This window comes from Pteropus medius, unplaced genomic scaffold (assembly GCF_902729225.1).
Source record: "Pteropus medius unplaced genomic scaffold, Ma_sr-lr_union100, whole genome shotgun sequence".
NCBI classification, from domain to species: Eukaryota; Metazoa; Chordata; class Mammalia; order Chiroptera; family Pteropodidae; genus Pteropus; species Pteropus medius.
In genome coordinates, this window is record NW_024349801.1 from 19,816,464 (window position 1) to 19,835,867 (window position 19,404).

The following is a 19,404-nucleotide window of genomic DNA, read 5'->3' on the forward strand; positions in this document are numbered from 1 at the left end:
TCAGAGCGCAAGCAGGAGCAGAGCGCGACCCGAGCGTCCCGCGCCTCTCGGGCCTCCCGGGCTCCGCCGTCCGCACGCCGCCGCCATCCCCCGTACCCTCGCAGACGACCGGCACTTGCTACGAAACCCAGGCCCCCCAGCTAGCGCCCCGGGGCGCGCGGGGCGTTGCCATAACAACCGGGCGTCCGCCGCGGAGGCCGCCGGGGAGGAAGTGACGAGTGGTGGGTTGGCTGTTGTTAGGACACGTGATCCGGGCAGTGTTTTGACAGGGCAAACAGCAGAGAAAGAACTGGGCAAGCGAGGGGGACCGGGAGCTGGGGCGCCAGAGCTAGAGACAGCGGGCGGGCGAGGAGCTGGCAGAGGCTCAGGGCAGGCGGGCCGGCCGGGGGCCGCGGGGCTCGGGTGCGAGTCGGGCGGGGCGAGGTGCTGAGCGCTGGGAGCGGAGCGAGGCTGCAGCTGAGGCGGGGGTGGATGGCCACAGGGGCGCCGAGGAGCCGTGTCGGGCTTGTGGTGTCGGGCCCCCATGGTCCCCTGACGCAGCCCCGGGGGGCGCTGCGCGCCACACTCCGCTCTAGCCGGCCCTGCGCCTCTCGGAGCCTCGGGTCTGAGGTGGGAGTGTGATGTGAGTCGCCGGGCGAGCAGCCGAGAGAAGTGCCAAGAGGAGGAGGGATCGGGACCGGAGAGAAGAGCGAGTTAGGCAGCAGAGGTCGGCTGAGGGAACCATGAAAACAACTCTCCGGCGGGGAGAGGGGCAGGCGCGGCAATCGGTGCGGCGGGGCTGAAGGAAGTCCCGGGCCGCGCGAGACGGAAGGGGCCCGCAGCGGGCTGGCTGCGCAGACCAGGGGCGAGCGCCCATCCGTGCACCCCTCCCCGGGGTCCACCTCTGGCCTGGCCGCTCAGAGATAGGGGTGGTAGGGGGCGATCCTTGACTGCCCGGTAGAGTTCGTTCGGGCTGGGGGCTGGGCGCGAGGAGATGACTCGCGTTGCTTTCTGACTCTCTTATTGTGTAAACTTGGCCGCAGTTGAGGTAGGAAGGCTAGCCAAAGGGTAATTACACAGGTGAGGCCCCGCGGAGTGGGCGGAGCACTTGGGGAGGCGCCTGGGGGTCTTGAAGAGTTTCCTGCGCCCAGGCACCAAGTCGGAGAATTTCTATACCAGCTACTGCAGAGGTGCCACTGTTTCCAGCGGCGTTTTTTACAAAGGGGTTAGTTAGCCTGTGTTGCTTGATTTTTTTTTTTCCTTGCCTGGACCTCCAGGTTATAAATAGATCTTCCTTTTGGTTCAGAGACACTGTGTCAAAGAAGGACACTTTGGCGTGGAGAGCACTGGGGCGGGGAAGAGGGGTGCTCTGTCTGGAGGAGATGGGGGAGACGATGCAGAAAGAGTTTTGTTTTTTTCAAACCTGCTGATGGTGCTGTCACTTCAACTAGTGCCAGGAAGAGGCCTAACTGTTAACAGTAGTTTTCTTGCAAGGTCTGCGTGTAAGAGCAGGACCTGATTAATTTTGTTTTGGTCTCTTTTAGCGTTTTGCAAACTGCAGTAGCCACAGAATCAGCGGCGAGCCTGTTGAAAGAACCCACACGTGTATTTCACAGCCCTTTGGGGTGGAAATTGAATGTGAAAATGAAGCCAGACCGAGGTAAATGATTTATTTAAGTAGGTTTTGTTTTTTTTTCCTGTTCCCCATTTTAGAAGCGTTAACCTCATTCTGCGGCAAGATCAGTTCTTTGTGTATTACATATGATTACTTGTTTCTGTTACAGATTCCAGCTGGTAAGGTAGAGAAGGGTACATGGAAGAGAGAGTTAGGATCTAGGTGGGAGGATATTCTTTAATACTGTGAAGGAGTAGTTTCAAGAGAGATTCCAGTGTAACTCAAAATGAAATTGTCAAAAACAGAATTTGCATCTGTTGCCACAGTACTTGGTATTTTAAAGTAACATTACTCATTTTTAAGTAAAATCAGTCTGACTTCAGTTTTAAAGACGTTTACAATCTTTTTCAACTTAAGAATTTGAACTTGATAAGTTGACGCAATTTAAGATTGAGTTGACAAATATTATTTTATTGTTAGTATTGCTTTCATTAGCTGACTTTTTGTGCTTTAGGCAAAGTCTAAAACTTTGCAAAGTACTCCAGGGCCTTATTCAGTATATCAGTATATGGACAGTTAGGGCTGTTGAAATCCCTAGTGATAAATAAATGTTATTTCCTTTCCCAACCCGTATTTTTAGGACTTAAGAGAATAAGTCCTGTGTTTTTTAAAGACTTCAAAGGAATTGAAAACTCATTTATCAATTTTTTTTTTGAATAATGGCATGGCCAAGATGAGATTTTAATATAGTAATAGTGAGGTGTGAAGGCTTTTCAGTCAGATGGAGATTTGTTTCCAAGGAAGATTGTAGGAAGAGGATTATTGTAAAGAGTTGGACTAGATGACAGAGTTCCTTCCAAATCTGAGACTTTGGGAGTAGAAATGTTAATTTATCTTCATATGAATTAGATACTCATAAAGATATATTAAACTAGTTATTTTTTTCCGTATGTTTTTTCCAAAGTGGATTAGAAAGACAAATTTTCTTTTCTAGTTAAAATACATCTTTGGTACTATGTTCTTTAAAATGCACTAGAAAGAAGTAGAGAAAGGCATATTTAATTTAGTGGCTTAAATTAATTTCAAGTGTTTGGCTGTTTCTTAAAATCAGCTATTTATGCATAAGTATTAGCAAGTATATTGCTACTAAGCAAGTTGTTTGTGTAGAATGCCAAATTTATTTAGTCTTTTAGATTACATCAGTGACTTTGGGAAAATGGCACCAAGGTCAGTAATTGCATCTCAGAATCAACAAGCAAATAAAATCAAAGTCGCTATTTGTTTTGGGTTGGTTTTTTTTTTCTGTTGGTCATAAACAGTTTAAAAATATTTGCACACAATCTCTGTTTTAGCCAAAGCTAGCACTAACCACAATAACGTGTTAGTTATACACTTACATAAATTATTAGGAAAAATAAATTTATTCATCAAGACTCCTAAAGAAGTGACTTTCTCCCCTTTAAAATTGTATCTTTCTTTAACATTATGCAGTAAAAATGATAGGATGGCAAGTTTACTATTGTAATTATATTTCATGGTAATAATATGGGTCCTGAGGCCCATGGCTTTCTTTTGACCAGATCCAGAATAAGTAATATCTTTTACTTTGCAAAATAGTATAGAAATACTGTAATAAACTTTCACAAAACAAACTTACCCTTGCAATGTGCAATATGTTCTTGTGTTTACTGTTCTGTTTCTATTTTTAAAAATTGGTATTCCCACTCATTGAATTGATTTCTTGACCTGAAAGTTGGAAAGGCACAGTTATGGGCTACACTTTGCTAGAGGACAGTAATACTTCATTATTTTCTACATTGGTGTCTAAGAAACTGTTCTACATGAGTGAATTTTCTGGATAATTGAAACTTTAAATGCCAAAAATATTTTCAATTATAATCATGATATGTGGACAGAGCTCTAAAATATTTCTTTGTCCTTTAAAAAAATAAAGGATATATGGAATCGATGTAGTTTAATCTTCACTTCATGAAAAAGGGGCATTGTAACGAATTTCAACTTTGTATTCTGTCATGATCTAGAAATGTTCTAAAGAGATATTTACATTTCTAAGGTTTTTTTTTTTTTGCCTCTACCTTAAACCTCTTCAGCTAATATGTATTTTTTTTATTTGATTTTTAAAATTCCCATGCTGTCAACAGTCTGTTGCTAATATGCTTATTTTTGCCTCCTTTTAATTTTACCATTTTTAGTCTCTGGGCTAGAGAACTAGGTAACCGTGCCTGACACTGAGGAGAACCCTTCAGATATTCATTCAGAATCTGAGTAAAGTGTATGAATAAGTGTAGAAACTTTGAGATGTTTGCTTAGTGAACTATCAGATAAGTACAATAGAAGCCTCTTATCCTACATGATTAGGTATAATGGTTGACTAGTTGAAAAAGCGAATTTAAGTGAGAAATTATAAAAAGTAACAGCCTTAATTATCTCACTTATCTTTCAGTGTTGGATCAAGGCTCTTTTTGGGGGGTGAAATGGAGTCTGTTTTTCAGAGTTAGATATGATTTTTTTTGTATAAACCACACCAGTAATATACACCTAAGATTTCTAGTTTTGATTTCTTTAAAGTGAAAAAGACTGTACAGAGGATTCTGAGGATGGAATCATTTAAAGGTTTTAAAAATTAGTATTTATTGTTTCACACAATTTTAGACGTGTCTTGTATATACACAGTCTACAGGAATTTGTTTGGGGGTGAGAGGGAATATACATCAAAATATACTTTTTCCAAAGCATTCAAAATAGTTTTCATAGAAATAACTTTTTTTTGTACTCATTTCATTGGTTTATATAATATTTAAATAAGTTAGTTATTCTTGAGTGGAATAAACTGGTTTGGGAACAAACACCAGATACTAGTTACACGTACAACTCAATTAGTAGAACTAAAAGCTGTGCAGGCAACTAAAAAATACAGTGAGCCCTTACAAATATCGTCATGGAAATTGTGACTTTAAGCAAAACAGAGTATAACAACCAATTTTACCATAGGCTAATTGATATAAACAAGAGTTAAGTTCCTACGGCATTTTTGTGGTCACAAAAACATCATCACACTTCTAAATAAACACTCCAAACATTTCTGATATTAAACACTGAAATAAATGTGAGCTATGTATACATTTAAGAAAGAGTAATAAAAACAAGGAAGATAATTGTTTTCTAACCCAGTTATTCCAGTTCAGGGTCGCAAGTAGCTGGAGCCTTTCCCAGCAGCTCAGTGTATTAGGCAGAAACCACCATAGACAGGATGTCCTTCCATTGCAGGCACATCACACTTACTCAGACTGGGACAATTTAGACATGCCATTCGCCTCACATGCACATCTTTGGGATGTAGGAAGAAACCAGAGAAAACTCTTACGGACATGGGGAGAATATTCTAACTCTACACAGACAGAAATGCTGTCTGGGAATCGATTTTTTTTTTTTTCTCATCAACATTATAATCAAACAACATTATTCAAGGACCTGCTGTACCCTACTAGCTACTAGTGTCTGTTAGTTTGCTTTTATGGAGGGTTTGGAAAGCATTGGTCAATCTTGACTGTTGGTTAAGTGAAAGTCAGGAGAGCTTTCTACTGTACTTTCAGATAATCAAGCTGTTACGGGTGTAACATGATGGCTGCATTTCACAGTAGTCAGTAGTGTTTTACCGTTGTCTGAGGTAAACATTTTTTAAGTTTTTGAGCAGTTTTATAACATTACTTGAGCAGTACTAAAGTGCCACAGATGACACTTTGATGTTGTCATTAGCACAGTCTTCAGAATCAGACCTGTATTTGTATCCTTGTTCTATTACTTGCTATCAGTGTAATCTTCATAAAATTACTTAAGCACTGAGAGTCTCAAGTTCTTTGTAAAATAATTCCAACTTTTCATAGTTGTTAAAATGAAATATGACAGTGTTTGGCACATAGTAGCTATAAATTAAGTGATAACTGTGATCATAATTAAATAAGACATTACAGATGCTTGTATGTTGGTCAGTTACAAAATATATTCAACTCAGGTAAGGAAATAATTCAAAGTACAATAACCTAACACTCACTCTTTTGTTTTGTTTTATATTCAGTTATTCAACCTGCTAAAGCTCAAACAGATTTAATTGACTTTTAATATATAGTTATCTGAGAAAAATATAAAAACTGCAGAAGTATGCTTGTCATATATGTGTAATTTATTTCTTTATACCGTCATTTGTTATTACAATTATAGCTTAATTTCTCTATGTAAGGGGTGACATGGGTAGACTAAGCTTCCTGGGAACAGATTTTTTAATGATGTTACTTGCTGAGTAGAACTGGTCAGCTCTGTACTCCATCCTGTACTCAGGGATGAAAAGTTTGGACCTGATCCTAGATGTGTATTGAACGTTCACTGTTTCAAGAGAAGTCTAAAGTGTGATCTTCATGTAGAAGTAATTAAAACATATATTATAAATGTATAGTATTTTTAATTTTATTTATTTTTGAATGAGTAATGTTTTTTCCTTATAAAAACATGTTTCAAAATAATGTTTTGATTTTAAAAGTTCCCAAAGTTTAAAAGTCTTAAGTTTATGGTATTGTACAACAATCTGAGGAGAATCAAAATCTTTTTAATTTAAAAGATAAATGCCAATTTGCTATGCTTTATGCTTTGGTTATAAAGCTTTTTCATCAGACATTTCTAAGAATGTTATCTGAGTTTATTAACTGTTCTGAAAGATTAAGGCCTATAAAATCTAGTAAATCATCAATAAATTAATAATTTAAACATACTGTGTTTCAATTCATATTTGAACACATTGTAGGGCATTTATGATTCTTAAGTAAAAACTATTTGTGCAAAACCTGTTTTACATGGAAATACCAAACTGATTTTTTTTTTTTTGAGATTAAAAATGAAAGGAGTGCTATCTTAGTTTTTTCAAACCCTGCTGTAGAATAAATGTTCGTTTCCCTCCAAAACATTGTATGTTGAAACCCTAACCCCCAGGTGATGGTAGTAGGAAGTGGGGCCTCTAGGAGGTGATGAGGTCATGAGAGGGGAGCCCTCATGAATGGCATTAGTGCCTTTATAAAAGAGGCCCAAGAAAGCTCCCTTACCCCTTCTACCATCTGAAGTTATAGTGAAAAGGCAGCCATCTATGAGGAAGCCAGCTCTTACCAGACACCAGATCTCCTGGCACCTTGATCTTGGACTTCCCAGCCTCCAGAACTATGAAAAATAAATTTTTTGTAAGCCATCTAGTTTATGATATTTTGTTACAGCAGTCTGAACAGACTTAAGACACCCCTTTCCTGATTATATTACTAATTTAGGCTTTAGCCTTATTATTGCAATGGCTTTTGAACTTACCTATCATTTAATGTAACCCTGTTAACCTCAAACAATTCCTTCCTGGGCAACTGAAGTAGGAGAAAAGAAGTGATAAGGACTAGAAAAATATAGGAAGGGAATTAGCTGCATTGCTTATTGGTTAAGAATAGTTCATTGTTAGCCAATGTAAATCAAACAATAGAAATGACAGATGTTGGCAGAAATGAAATGTTGACTAAATAGAGCAGCCTTTTACTAAATTCACAGGTGGAGGTGATGGTGTTAGTAATAACAGCTAATACTTGTACATACTGTGTGCCAGGCACTTTTCCAAGTAGTTTGCATATATAACTCATTTAATCTTCACAGTTGCTCAAGGAAGTAGATGCTGTTGTCATCTCCATTTTGTAGATAAATGAAACTGAGTCACAGAGAGAAGTTTGGTAACTTCCCCATTGTTACACAGCTAATAAGAGAGCTAGCCCAGATTTGATGTCAGCTCAAGTACATGCTTTTAACTCTCTGATTGGTAACACTAAGTTTTGTTAAAATATTATAAAATATTGGGACCAAACTGGTTTAAAAATAAGCTCAAGGAAAACTCAAAACCAATTTGGTAAGTATTATGATCTTGGAAAGCTGCTTATCTTCTCTGTTTCACTGCTTCTTCATCTTTTCAATGGGGGATGTGATAGTACCTTGCCTTAGGGTTATTTTGAGGATTAAATAAGTTAAAGTATGTAATGTGCTTGGATAGTGGCTGGTACATAATAAACATTCAAATGTGAACTGTTATTGTTATTGGACATATTCTAAATTAAGAAATCAATCATTTAGGAAAAGCTGGGAGGACAAAAGGGATAATTCAGCTGTACATGTTTTGTATAGTCACTGTAATCTCAAGTTAAAAACCAGCTACTGTTGGTCTATTATCCATTTACATTGATAGGTCTTGACACATCAGGAGCTGTCAAATAATTGCTGGCTTGATACAACTTCTGAGATTCACATACGAAAGGAATTGACATAGAGGTTCCTGGTCTATGTTTTTGCCTGTCATCCAGTAAGAAGGAAATGATTTCAGTGGATGGAACACTGTCATTCAAAGGAAGAGAAAAAAGATAATTGGAAGGCAAATTGAGAGGCTTATGTATACATAGAAGGTGACTAAAAAGTCGATTTTCTTTTCAAAAAGTGAAGAAACCTAGGGGGCCTGATCATTCTGCATTGCGAACTAGTATAGAAAAAATTAGTTGTTAAACGAAGAACATTTATATTTTTTTTGCCCTTTTCAACTTTGTAACTAATTATGCTAAAATTTTCCCTTTATTTGAAACTGAGAATTTTAAAAACTGAGGGAATATTAAACTTAGAATAATTTAATAATGTTTTTGTAATAAAAATCAAAATTGTAGTACCTAGAAACTATTTCTCAGTGTGTAAACCAAAATCAAAGTAATTAATTCTGTTTTTGCTCAAATGGGTGAAAAATATGAATAGTTCCTTGATTACATCAGACTTTCTTACTAAGCTGAAACAGGATGGACTGGGTAAAAATGTCAGTAGTTAGTAAAAACTATTAGTAATCCATGTGCAATAACAGAGATACCTAGCAATAATCTATTAGACAGTAATAGATTAGACAGTTGAGTTTTCTCATACTTTCATAAATATATGAAAGATACTCATCCAGAAAAATTACAATAAGGCTTTTTCCATTTCTTCCCTTTGTTGACTATGCTTAGCCTCATTGGCCACCTTTTAGGTGTTTAGTTATCACTCAGGGTCTTATATGCACTACTTCTGCCTAAAAGCTTTTCTCTCCAGCCATCGCATTGGTAACTCCTTGTCATTCTGCTGATCTTGGCTTAAGTGTTACTTTTCAGGAAGACTTTCTCTGCTACCATGTCTAAAGTGCTCAATTAATGTTAGCTGCTGTTATTATTTATTAAATTAGATGTTCTTTGCTATTCTGTGTCTCAGCAATCTCATTTCCTTGATAAATATTGTACTGCATCTTGTAATTTTTCTCTCTTTGTTTATTGTCTGTCTCCATAACTAGACTTTTAATTTCTGTGAGAGTAAGAACCTTGTTTCTTGTTTACAGCTGCATTCCCATCACCTAGCAGATACATGGTAAATGCATTGTAGGTGCATAGGAGGTGCTTAATATATATTTGTTGAAAGAATGAATGACAAGTATGTCTCAATGTTTGTGGATTAAATAGGAGTAAAAGCAGATGGTTAGCTATCGTTGATTGTTTTACTGACACCAACTGAAACTCTGCCAGTTAATGGATTTGTTTGAATTATTGACTACTGGCTAATACCACAACTTTATTCCCAGTTAAAAAAATAGATTTAAATTATACCTGTCTACAATTTACTTAAAGAAAAGTTATATGTTAAAATTGGTTAAATCTCACTGAATTGAAATAAAATGATGTAAAATAACTAAGGAGTAGGCAAAAACTGTTTGGTATAGGTGTTCCCCCAGTTTATATACATCTGATTAACAAAGGAACCACACACAAACATTTGCTCTCCATCCACCATACTGGATTTGTTCCTGTTGCTATTTATGAGAGAGGGAGATGGGTTAAATTGGTTGGAGAACTTTAGGTTTACAAGGACAAGAAGGTAGGGTAGGTTAAAAAGCAAAAGACTGAAAGGATTTCGAGTTTAGGTTTGGGACTCATTTTGTCACTTACAGGTTTTATGACTTAAGTCCCAAACCTGTTTTCTTGTCTGTGAAATGTGCAGGGCTCGAAGTGTTTCTGTAGAGCTTCAGGTAGGATAATGTGTCAGAGAACTTTGTTAGCTGTGGAATGCTATGTGTATGTTGACTAGGTTACCCTATGGGCAGGAATGTTTATACAGATGAGCAGAGGGCCAGATGCTCCCAAGCATAGCCAGCTGCATCTTAGTTGGGGCCACCCTGTCTAAAAATATCCATTCACACAGTGTCTGATTTTTATTATTTTTAAAGTTTTCCTTTGTTGTCCTGACATACCAACTAGAAATTCATTTAGATTAATAAATGTATATTTAGTTATACATTTTTTGAGGACTATTGAAATGATGACCATATTTTGATATAATATTAGCTCAAAGGTGTCTTTCTTAGTAGCATGCTATAATGCAGGAAGAGTTAACACCCTAAGGCTTTGCAGTCAGACATAGAGAGTCTAACTTTAGCACTTACCAGCCAAATGACCTTGAGCAAATTACATACTTTAGTTCTTTTTATCTTAACACCATCAACCTTAAGGATTGTGGGAAAGAACTGAGAACCTATGGTTTAGCACCTAGCATATGCGTGGCGTAGGGTAGGGATTGGTAAGTGTTTTATTTCCAAGGATATACAACTTGGATCAGCTGCACTGAGAAAATGAGGGCTCTGTTGTGAAGGCTAGTAAAAACAGGCAGAAGAGATCAACAGACCTTTATCTTGTCACTCTGAAACTTGTATTCTACAATATTTAACCAAAGAAACTCAAAACCAGCATTGAACTATATATTTGTAATGCATATGTAATGGGAAAGAGAAAGTAGGTAATTGGAGCACACCAATGATTTCTAGGTGATGACATACCGTAATTTAGAGCAGCACTAGGGCAAAGAGATCGTGGCATGGGTGGACACAAAGGAGGTTGATGGAAAATATGAGAATGGTGAGATCGTGCCCCAAATTGCTTTTTTCTTTATTTCAGAATATTACTTAGGATTGATTCAGTGCTTGGAGCATGGCCCTTCTGCTATTGTGAATTTAGCAGAATTCAGACTAGTTCCATGGTGCTGCAAGTAATGACCATTCTAGGTTAAGAAACTTTGGTAGGTTAGCTTGGGAATCTAGTAATAACTCACATTATTTATAAATAATAATATTTATTACAAGTATAACCATTATTTCAACTTGAAATCTTATCCTTTTTGGAAGCAGAACCAATTTATAGTTGAGGACTAACATTTTAAATTAATATGAAGTTTCCATTTTTATTTTCCCACTTACCAAACTTATATACTCTGGAATAGAGTTAAAATTTGGTATCAATATCTGAAATCAGGCCATTTATAAAACTTTATTCTGACATCTAGGAAATCATGGTTTGTCACATTGTCTGGTGGGCCATTTCTATTTAAATTTATAATAGTAAGAGAATGTGTAATTTTAGCATTAATATTGGCAAATTGCTTTTTGTTTTTGAGGTCTGGTCTTAAAAATAACTTTAGGTTAAAGCTCTATATCATATTTGGTATACTTGATGAAATTATGATTTATTCATTTTATAAAAGAATTATCCATAAGGACTTCTTTAAACCTGCCTACTTTATTTGCTCTGTAATTTAATTTACATCTAATTTTTTAAAATTTCAAACCCATGGAAAAGTTGGCATCATACAAGTAACATTCTAAATACCTTTTCATAGCTTGATTGTGAACATTTTACCACTTTTGTTTTCTCTCTCACTGAATAGGTAGATAGGTAGATGAGACAGACAGACAGGAGTTTCTTTTGTTTTTTATTTTTTGTTTTTATAAGTCGAGAGTAAGTTGCAGACATCATGACACTTAACCCTGCATACATGGATCTGGCTGGTATGTGAAAGCTAATTTTGTGCTTTTCTTCCCAATTCTGCATCAGGTTGTTTGCTTAAAATCAGCAGTAGAAGTTGACATTGCTACAAAGCCAGCTTTTTTTCATCTGGAGAGCCAATTGTTAAACATTTATCATCACCCCACTGCATATATCTCCTAAAAATAAGATCATTCTCCTACATACCTGCAATTCCGTTATCACACTCAAATTTAACATTGACACAATAGTATTATCCAATATGCAGTTTATATTCACATTTCCCCAGTCATCCTAATATCATCTCTAGTCACATTGCCTTTTAAGGAAGCAATTTGCTTCCTGTTACAGAAAGCGAGTTAGATCCTGATGTTGGACAACATTTAGAAAGGTTTGAGAGTACACCATAAAAATACATGAAGATAGAAGTGAATAAAATTATTGGCTTTTGGTGGAAAAGTTAGGTCATGTAAATTGAATAGTTAATTATGATTTTAGCTGTTTTTCGTTATTTAGCTTTAAGGAAGCATTACTTCAATAAAGTGGTTTTAAGAGAAAAATGACTGAAATTTCAAGATTTTTTTAAATTGAAAACAAATTATGCTCGAACTAGGAAGAATTTTATTTTTAATCTTAAAGTTTCAGGCTACCTCTCTGACTTCATTTCTTAGTATTCTTCTAAGGTTCCCTGCACTTTGGGCACATTGATCTTGGTGTTCTTCAGTCACCACAAGCACACTGACGCCCCATGCGTTTGCTGTCCCTTTCTGGAATACAAGTCTCATGACTGTCCTTTATTTCGATTGACTTTCTGCTCGGTTGTCACCTCCTAGAAGAAGACCTCCCTGATCATCCTATTAAAGAGTACAGATCAAAAAAAAAAAAAAGGAGTACAGCTCTTTCATTGTCTCTTTACTCTGCATCATTCTTCTTCACAGTCCTTATTGCTGCTTAACCTGATGTTCTATATTTATTTATTTGCTTTTTTCTCCCCAATAAGAATGTAAGCTTCATGAGGGCAGGGACTTAGTGATGTTTGTTTACTGCTGTTTCCCCATGTGTGGACTGGTGCCCGGCATTTAGTAACTGCCCAGTAAATATTTATTGTTGAATGAATGCTTGCATGCATTTTAGTATCTTTGTGGTGTAGCATAAAATTTATTATTATTGGAAATGTTATGTATTCTTTTTCTATGATTTGTTAGTTTTGTAACCCTAAGAATTCTCTAGTATCAGTTTTTGTTTCTAAATGAGAATATTTATGCCCACTTCTCAAGGTTATTGTGGAATCAAATGAGATAACTACACAAACATAATGCAAGACACTTGATAACTGAATAAATGGTAAAAAGTAATGTCCACTATCAGACTTCATAGGGAATGATTAATTTCAGCTGGAGTGATTAATTTCAGAGCAGAAGCTGTCTTTCAACAGAGACAGCAGCTGTATTGAGCCTTAAAAGACAGATACAATTTGGAAAGATGGAAACACAGAAATCAAGAGGGAAAGAACTATTATAGAGGACATTCTGAACAATAAAGATGTTCAAGGGATAGCATGTAGACTAAAGTAATTGGAAGAGTTACTGCTCTACTTTCTCTTTGTAATATATGAGGGATTAGTGTTCCATTTTATGAAAATTCTTGGGACTGTCAACATAGCACACGATACTGGTAATACCATAGCTATTGTTTTATGATACTCTCTTATAGTGTTATAAATTACACTATTTATTATAAAGTAGTGTTATAACAAATAGAGGAGACAAAAACAGGATAAAGTTAGAGATTCCTTCTCAGTCCAGATAATTGCTGACAAAAACTTTAACTGTGGGATGAGAGGCCCCTATACCTTCCAAGCTAATGTGAGCTGCGAGAGCAAGGAGATCCCCAAAATACTGATAAGCTTTCCTAGCTCTGTGAAGGAGAGACTGGACATGTATCCTTTCTCTTACCCAACTAAAGCTTTAAGAAAAAAAAATTTGGCCATAAGAGGAGTTTGTTCAGTGTGTTGTGATAGAGCACAAAGCAAGAAATCTTAGAGTCCATCCTTTACAATTCCTTTCTTTAAAATTGTTTCTCTGGAAATGTATATTCTTAAATTGGCATACTCACTATTCAGAAGTTGGGATAAGGAAAAATACCTAATGCTCTTGAGGAAGTGTATCCAGATATTAATTATTGCGTTGACTGAACGCTGGTCCTGGAGGCATATTTCTGTGGTCTTGCATACAACAACCTGGCCTGTGCTCTGTCTTGTAGCTTATGTTGCAGAGTTCAGGTATCTGCCAGGGGACTCTGAATGTCTAACAATGAAAAAAAATCCTCAGGTTTCATGGTGGTACATATTAAATTCCATTATGGAGAATTAGGACATGGAAGCGCTTTTGTTATTCTGAAATTACTCTCAAAATCATGCTATTGCTAGAATGCAGAATTGGAAAGGTCCTTAGAGAGTAGAGCATGTGTCACTTTTGTTTTTACAGTTGAGGAAACATAAAGTTCAGAGGAAAAAAACTAATCTGTCCAACTACAAACATAAAACTCAAATTTCCTGCTAACCAGTTGAGTAATTTCTATACACTACCTCTAGCAAGAGCAAAACTGCCCCTAGGTTCTGGCACCAGAAATGACATAGTGGTCATCCATCCTTCCTCAAGGAACTTGAAAGAAACAAAGGCTAGGTGATTTTATTTTAACATTGTTCTCCAGTTAATATATACATACTTTTAGAAGAAAGTGAAATGGTAGTAGACTTAAAAGTAAAAGACATATTTCATCCTTGAAACTAAGATGCTAAAAAGAAAAATAGAGTATGAATAAATTAGAATTTAGAAATAATATCTAAAATTAAAAAATCAAGAAATAGCAGTGTAAGCTTATTTTGAAATATAGAAGAAATCTGTCTTTACTTTTATCATGTGAAAAACAGGGCTAGTAATAATACCTATAACTGGCATCGTGATTAAATAAATGAGGTAATCCATGTAAAGTGCTTAGAATTGTATTTGATTCTGAAGAAATATTCAATAAATGTCACTTCTTATTGTTAATATATTAACATTTCTTCAATGAATTAGGTAAGTACACATTCTAAGTGTTCTGAAGGAAACACAGAAGGTAAGGGGATGACCGAGAGCAGGGATAAGCCAGCCCTCTTTGGTCAGGACGATCAGGTAAAGCTTCTCTGAGAAAAGTCAGGGGAGAACAAGTAGGAGCCAGCTGTGTAAGGAGTGAAGGGAAGAACATTATAGGCCAATGGAGTAGTATGTGCAAAGGTCCTTAATTTAAGAAGAGCTTGGCATGTTCTAGACACCGAAGGCTGACCAGGGCTCGTCACACACTTTGTGCTTCATCTGCTCATTTTAGACTGTCTCTCTCACTTTTTGTTGTTGTTGTTATTTGTTCTCCAAGGGCAGAGACAACATCTGACTTATTGCCTGCTGTGTTTCTCACATCTGTCTTGGTGCTTGGCACAGGGTGACATTTATTAGAAGCTTGAAAAAAACATTTAAGTGCCTGTTGCGTGCTTGATCGCTGTCAGTGCTTCATGGTGAGGAGTTGATCTTCCCCTCCCTTAAGAGAAGAATAAGCTAGGACACAGTGAGTCACATATGGACACTTTTTTTAAAAGGACATTTGAAAAACTGACACAGTTGTGAAGTATTTAAAATATCACAAATTCTATATTTTGACTTACATCGGTGATTTTCATGAAATAAAAATTCATTTAAAAATTAATTTGAGTTAACTGTTTTGTACCTCTATTTAACTGTACAATGAAGTTCAGATTTTTTTGGAGAATGGGATGGATTAAATGCTACCTGGGATGGTCTTGGTTTATGCCTGTTGTTCTTGTGTCTGATCCTGTTTCACTCTAAATGTGTCACTGTTTGGACAAAGAATTTTATGGTCACCCTAATTATTAGCCATTTTACTGTTGTGCTAGTGCAGTCAAAGCTTGGCTTCCATTAACATGTACAATAGACCCTTGGACAATGCCGGGGTTAGGGGCACTGAGCCCCCACTTCATGAATTTGAAAATTCACATATAACTTTTGTATCCCCCCAAACTTAACTACTAGTAGCCTACTATTGACCAGAAGCCTTACCAAAAACATAAACAATTAATTAACACATATATGTTATATGTGTTATATACTGTATTCTTACAGTAGAATGAGCTTACAGAAAGGAAAATGTTATTAAAATCATAAGGAGAAGGTACATTTACAGTACTATATATATTTGTTGAAAAAAATTCTCATATAGGTGGACCCATGTAGTTCAAACCTGTGTTGTTCAAGAGTCAACTGTATTTCATTCTGTATTTAGATAGCTTAAGTATAGCCTGAGATAGACAATTTGCCCCAGCTGTGTTCTGTGGGATATTGCATGGAATATTTTATAATTTATATAGACTCATTACTAAATCAGGGGCTTGACAACATGGACTACTTGCTTTGACTTAGTTTCAGAGATGTTTGATTTCTAAAATGTTTCTACCAAAATGCATATATTTTGACAAAATGTTCCTTTATTCAAAGTCATCTGAATTCTAATGAACAGCGCCTTCTGTAATAAATATTAAATTAGTGATTACACAGTATATTGATGAAATAACATTTTTAGAATTTACTGTTAAATACAGTAAAACTTTAGACAGCTAAATTCCTTTCCCTTTCATCTCTGAAACAAATATTCATTGAGCACCTGCTATGTACTTGGCACATATGTACTGGAAATACAATGATGAGCAAGAACTAACATGGCCTCTGGCCTCTGGCCCTTGTAGTCAAATGTAGTCTTTTTTGACTTTTTTTTCCTGAGTCAATGGACAAATCAAAATTGGAGGTTACCTTGTGCTGTTTTGGAAGAGGCATGAAGAGGGGCAGGTAGAGGGAAGTAGGATAAGTTCTTCAAGAAGAGAAAAGAGTACCAGATGACCTGCACAGACTTATGGAACTTCTTACCTTCAGCTGTTCTTTTGTATTTGTGGTGGTCTCAAATATTTTTGGTTCAAGAATGGGTGTGTGTGTGTGTGTGTGTGTGTGTTTGGGTGTTCTGTTTTGTTTTTGAGAATGAGGAATGAAATTTATTCTCAGTAATGCAGATTTCAAATGAGGTTTAGTTCACGAGGTCTTTTTGGTTTCCCCTCTGCGCAATGCTGCTGGAACCTTTCTGGTGAGAAACTATTGAGGTATTCAAATGATAAGTATTTTCCACTGGCTTGCTAGATGAAATAACTGTATAAACTGAAATTGTTGAAAATGGAGAACTTTGATGGACAAATGGACTGTAGCATATGTGTGAGGAAAAAATTCCTGTCTCCCTCTACACAGAAAGGTATACTCAGTAGTTATAGAATTTGTACATTCTGAATCCTCTGGGGTCTCTACACATCTGTGTCTCTAGTAGTGTAATGTCACCTCTAGTAAAGAAGGGTTTATAGAACTGAGTTATGGCAGCCAGTGAGATGTGTGAATTCTGGTCATAAATTTCTAGCAACTACTTTCTCAAACTCTCTTTAGAAAAACAAACAAAAAACAAACAAAAAACCTTAATATCAACCTTTAATATATTCTTCCGAAGTCCATGTTGGTTGAATGTGATAGATAGAACCAAATACCTATTTGGGGACATTTTGGGAATGGTGGTAATTGAGAGACAGTATCATATATGGAGCAGCAGCTTTAAATATTTTTGACTGCCCACAATTACAAAGAGAGCTGATGTTGCTGCCCCCTAAAAACACTCCCTCTCTCCAAACAACAGTCTTTACAGTCATTGCTCATGCAATGGTGGCTGATCTTTTCTTTTTCCTATTTTATTTAAAAATAAAATGATAACCCCAACTCCTTAAGTTAATTTCACAGCACATTTAATCTTACAGATTGTTTTAGCATTTAGGAAAACTAGAAAGATCTGGATTCAGGTTCACCTCTATGTAAGCTTGATCATATTACCTAACTTCTCTGGGTTTCAGTTTTCTTATTGGTTAAAATTGAGATAATGCATTCATTTTATAGGTTTTTTATGACGACATAACCTGAGTAAGTGGTTATGCCAGGCACTAAATAAACACATAAATCAGTGGCTACTTTGATTCTCTCCAAAGTTTGTTAGCTTAGGGAATTGGGAAGAATAATAATGGTGACTCTTCTTCAGACGAAAGTTAATTCAATTTTAGATATGTTAGAGTTTGAGGCATTATAGGTAGCCAGAAGAGTTTAGTCATATCATTTGGGAACAAGAGTATATGAAATAGTCCGAAATTAGCAAATTTTAAAAAATGCGAGCAAATAGTATTAGAACTTTGGGCACTTAACAACTGAGTCTTTCTTAAAGCTACATGAGTTTTATTTAATTCTACACAACTGGTTTACTTTATCAGATTTCTGCTAACATTATTCAAAATTTTAAATGCAGAATTTGTCATTTGTATTATTATTGGCATAATGACATCTACCAGTGATAGGCAGTTGTGAGAAAAAACAACACAGGACTTGGAATTAAACCTCAGTTAGATGATTCAACTAGGTAACCTACCAGCTGCCTTAAGCCCTATGATTCGATTTCTTCATCTACAAAATATTCTTATTTCACAAAGTTACAATTGTAAGGCACAGGTAAATGTAACATACATTATCTCCATGGAAATATTTTCAGTAAAACATTTTATCAGAATAAAAAATTCATTATTGGTTCTAGATTTTTAAGAGTGAATCAAACATACCATTCTTTATAAAATAATAGCAGGAGATTAATATCCCAGAGCATATCTTTATAGGCATAGGTAAAGGGCATCTTGGCATATATTTTATGGTGATATTAATTATAAAGACTAAGTATATAGGATATTAAAAGTGAATTCTTATACCTGATCTGTATACTTATTAAATCTGACTTGTGTGTACAAGATATTATTAGACAAAGTGTTTGTCCGGTAGCTTAGCTTATAAATAACCCCTGTTCTAGCTCATTTTAAACAATGTAGTATGAATGATGCCAAAAAAAAAAAACCAGGCTAGAACATTTTCTTCTCTCCAGGATCTTAGATTTTGTAAACAGGGCTTTGCTCCTAGAACTAATCTAGGTCATCATAACCCAAAATTTTTTGAAAGAATGAGACTCCCAATTAAAACTGTTAGGTACTTTTTAATATTTTAAAATTAAGAAGCGTTTTAGCTCTTAAAAGCACAGTATTCTTGGATTGCTGTTTGGCCACTTGGCTTATTTGTACCATGTCATAATGAATACAAATCACTGGGTAATCACTTCAGCAATAATGATTGCTAGGAATCTCCATGCAAGTGGAAATTAATGTAATTTATTATGACTTAATTTGTCCCAATAACAAAAATAACTTTTTGTTTTTGAATAAAAACTGATTTAATGAGAAAAATCATAAATTTCCCTAATTTCCAAAACTGATAACAGTGTTAAATTTTAGCTGTTTAGTCTTTCTTGAAAATTAGTTATTGAGCTGTGAAGTGTGTATTAAATATTTAAGGAACTTTAAAAATATCAGTGTCATAAAAATCTTTCTTTGGTAGTCAATAAGTAAAATTTTGTCCCCATTGTTATTAATATGGGATACTGTTAAAGTATTGTCCTTTATTTGTTGGGGTGAGTATGTGTATGCATGCATGTTCACCCTTTATTAACATCTTGTAGATCTGATATTTGCAAAGGAAAAGAGGAAACCTAATTGCTTGAGAGCCAAGTACTGAGTTAGGTGGTTTGTAAGTCTTAGAAAAATTATCATTCCTACTTTACAGATGAAGAAATAGTTTCAGATAGGTTAAATAATTTGACAGGACAGCTCGTTAAGTGGAGAGAACTTGAGCTCCTAGATTATCTTACTCTTCTTCATTATGTTGTGCTGCTTTAAGGGATCTTTCCAAT

General features: G+C 36.1%; 1 protein-coding gene across 4 annotated transcripts in view; it reads left to right on the forward strand.

Moving 5' to 3' along the window:
• Positions 1–82: 82 nt before the first annotated feature.
• Positions 83–19,404, forward strand: part of ATOSA (atos homolog A) — an 81,502-nt gene continuing 62,180 nt past the window's right edge. The window contains exons 1-2 of one of the 4 annotated variants that reach the window (XM_039889007.1): positions 83–221; positions 1,524–1,639. In XM_039889007.1, coding sequence (XP_039744941.1) covers positions 1,624–1,639 — 16 coding nt within the window. In that variant the 5' untranslated portion in view covers positions 83–221; positions 1,524–1,623. Of the gene's footprint in view, positions 222–567; positions 707–870; positions 1,205–1,523; positions 1,640–19,404 lie in introns of those variants that run through there. The other 3 variants (XM_039889005.1, XM_039889008.1, XM_039889006.1) reach the window with 3 other exon arrangements.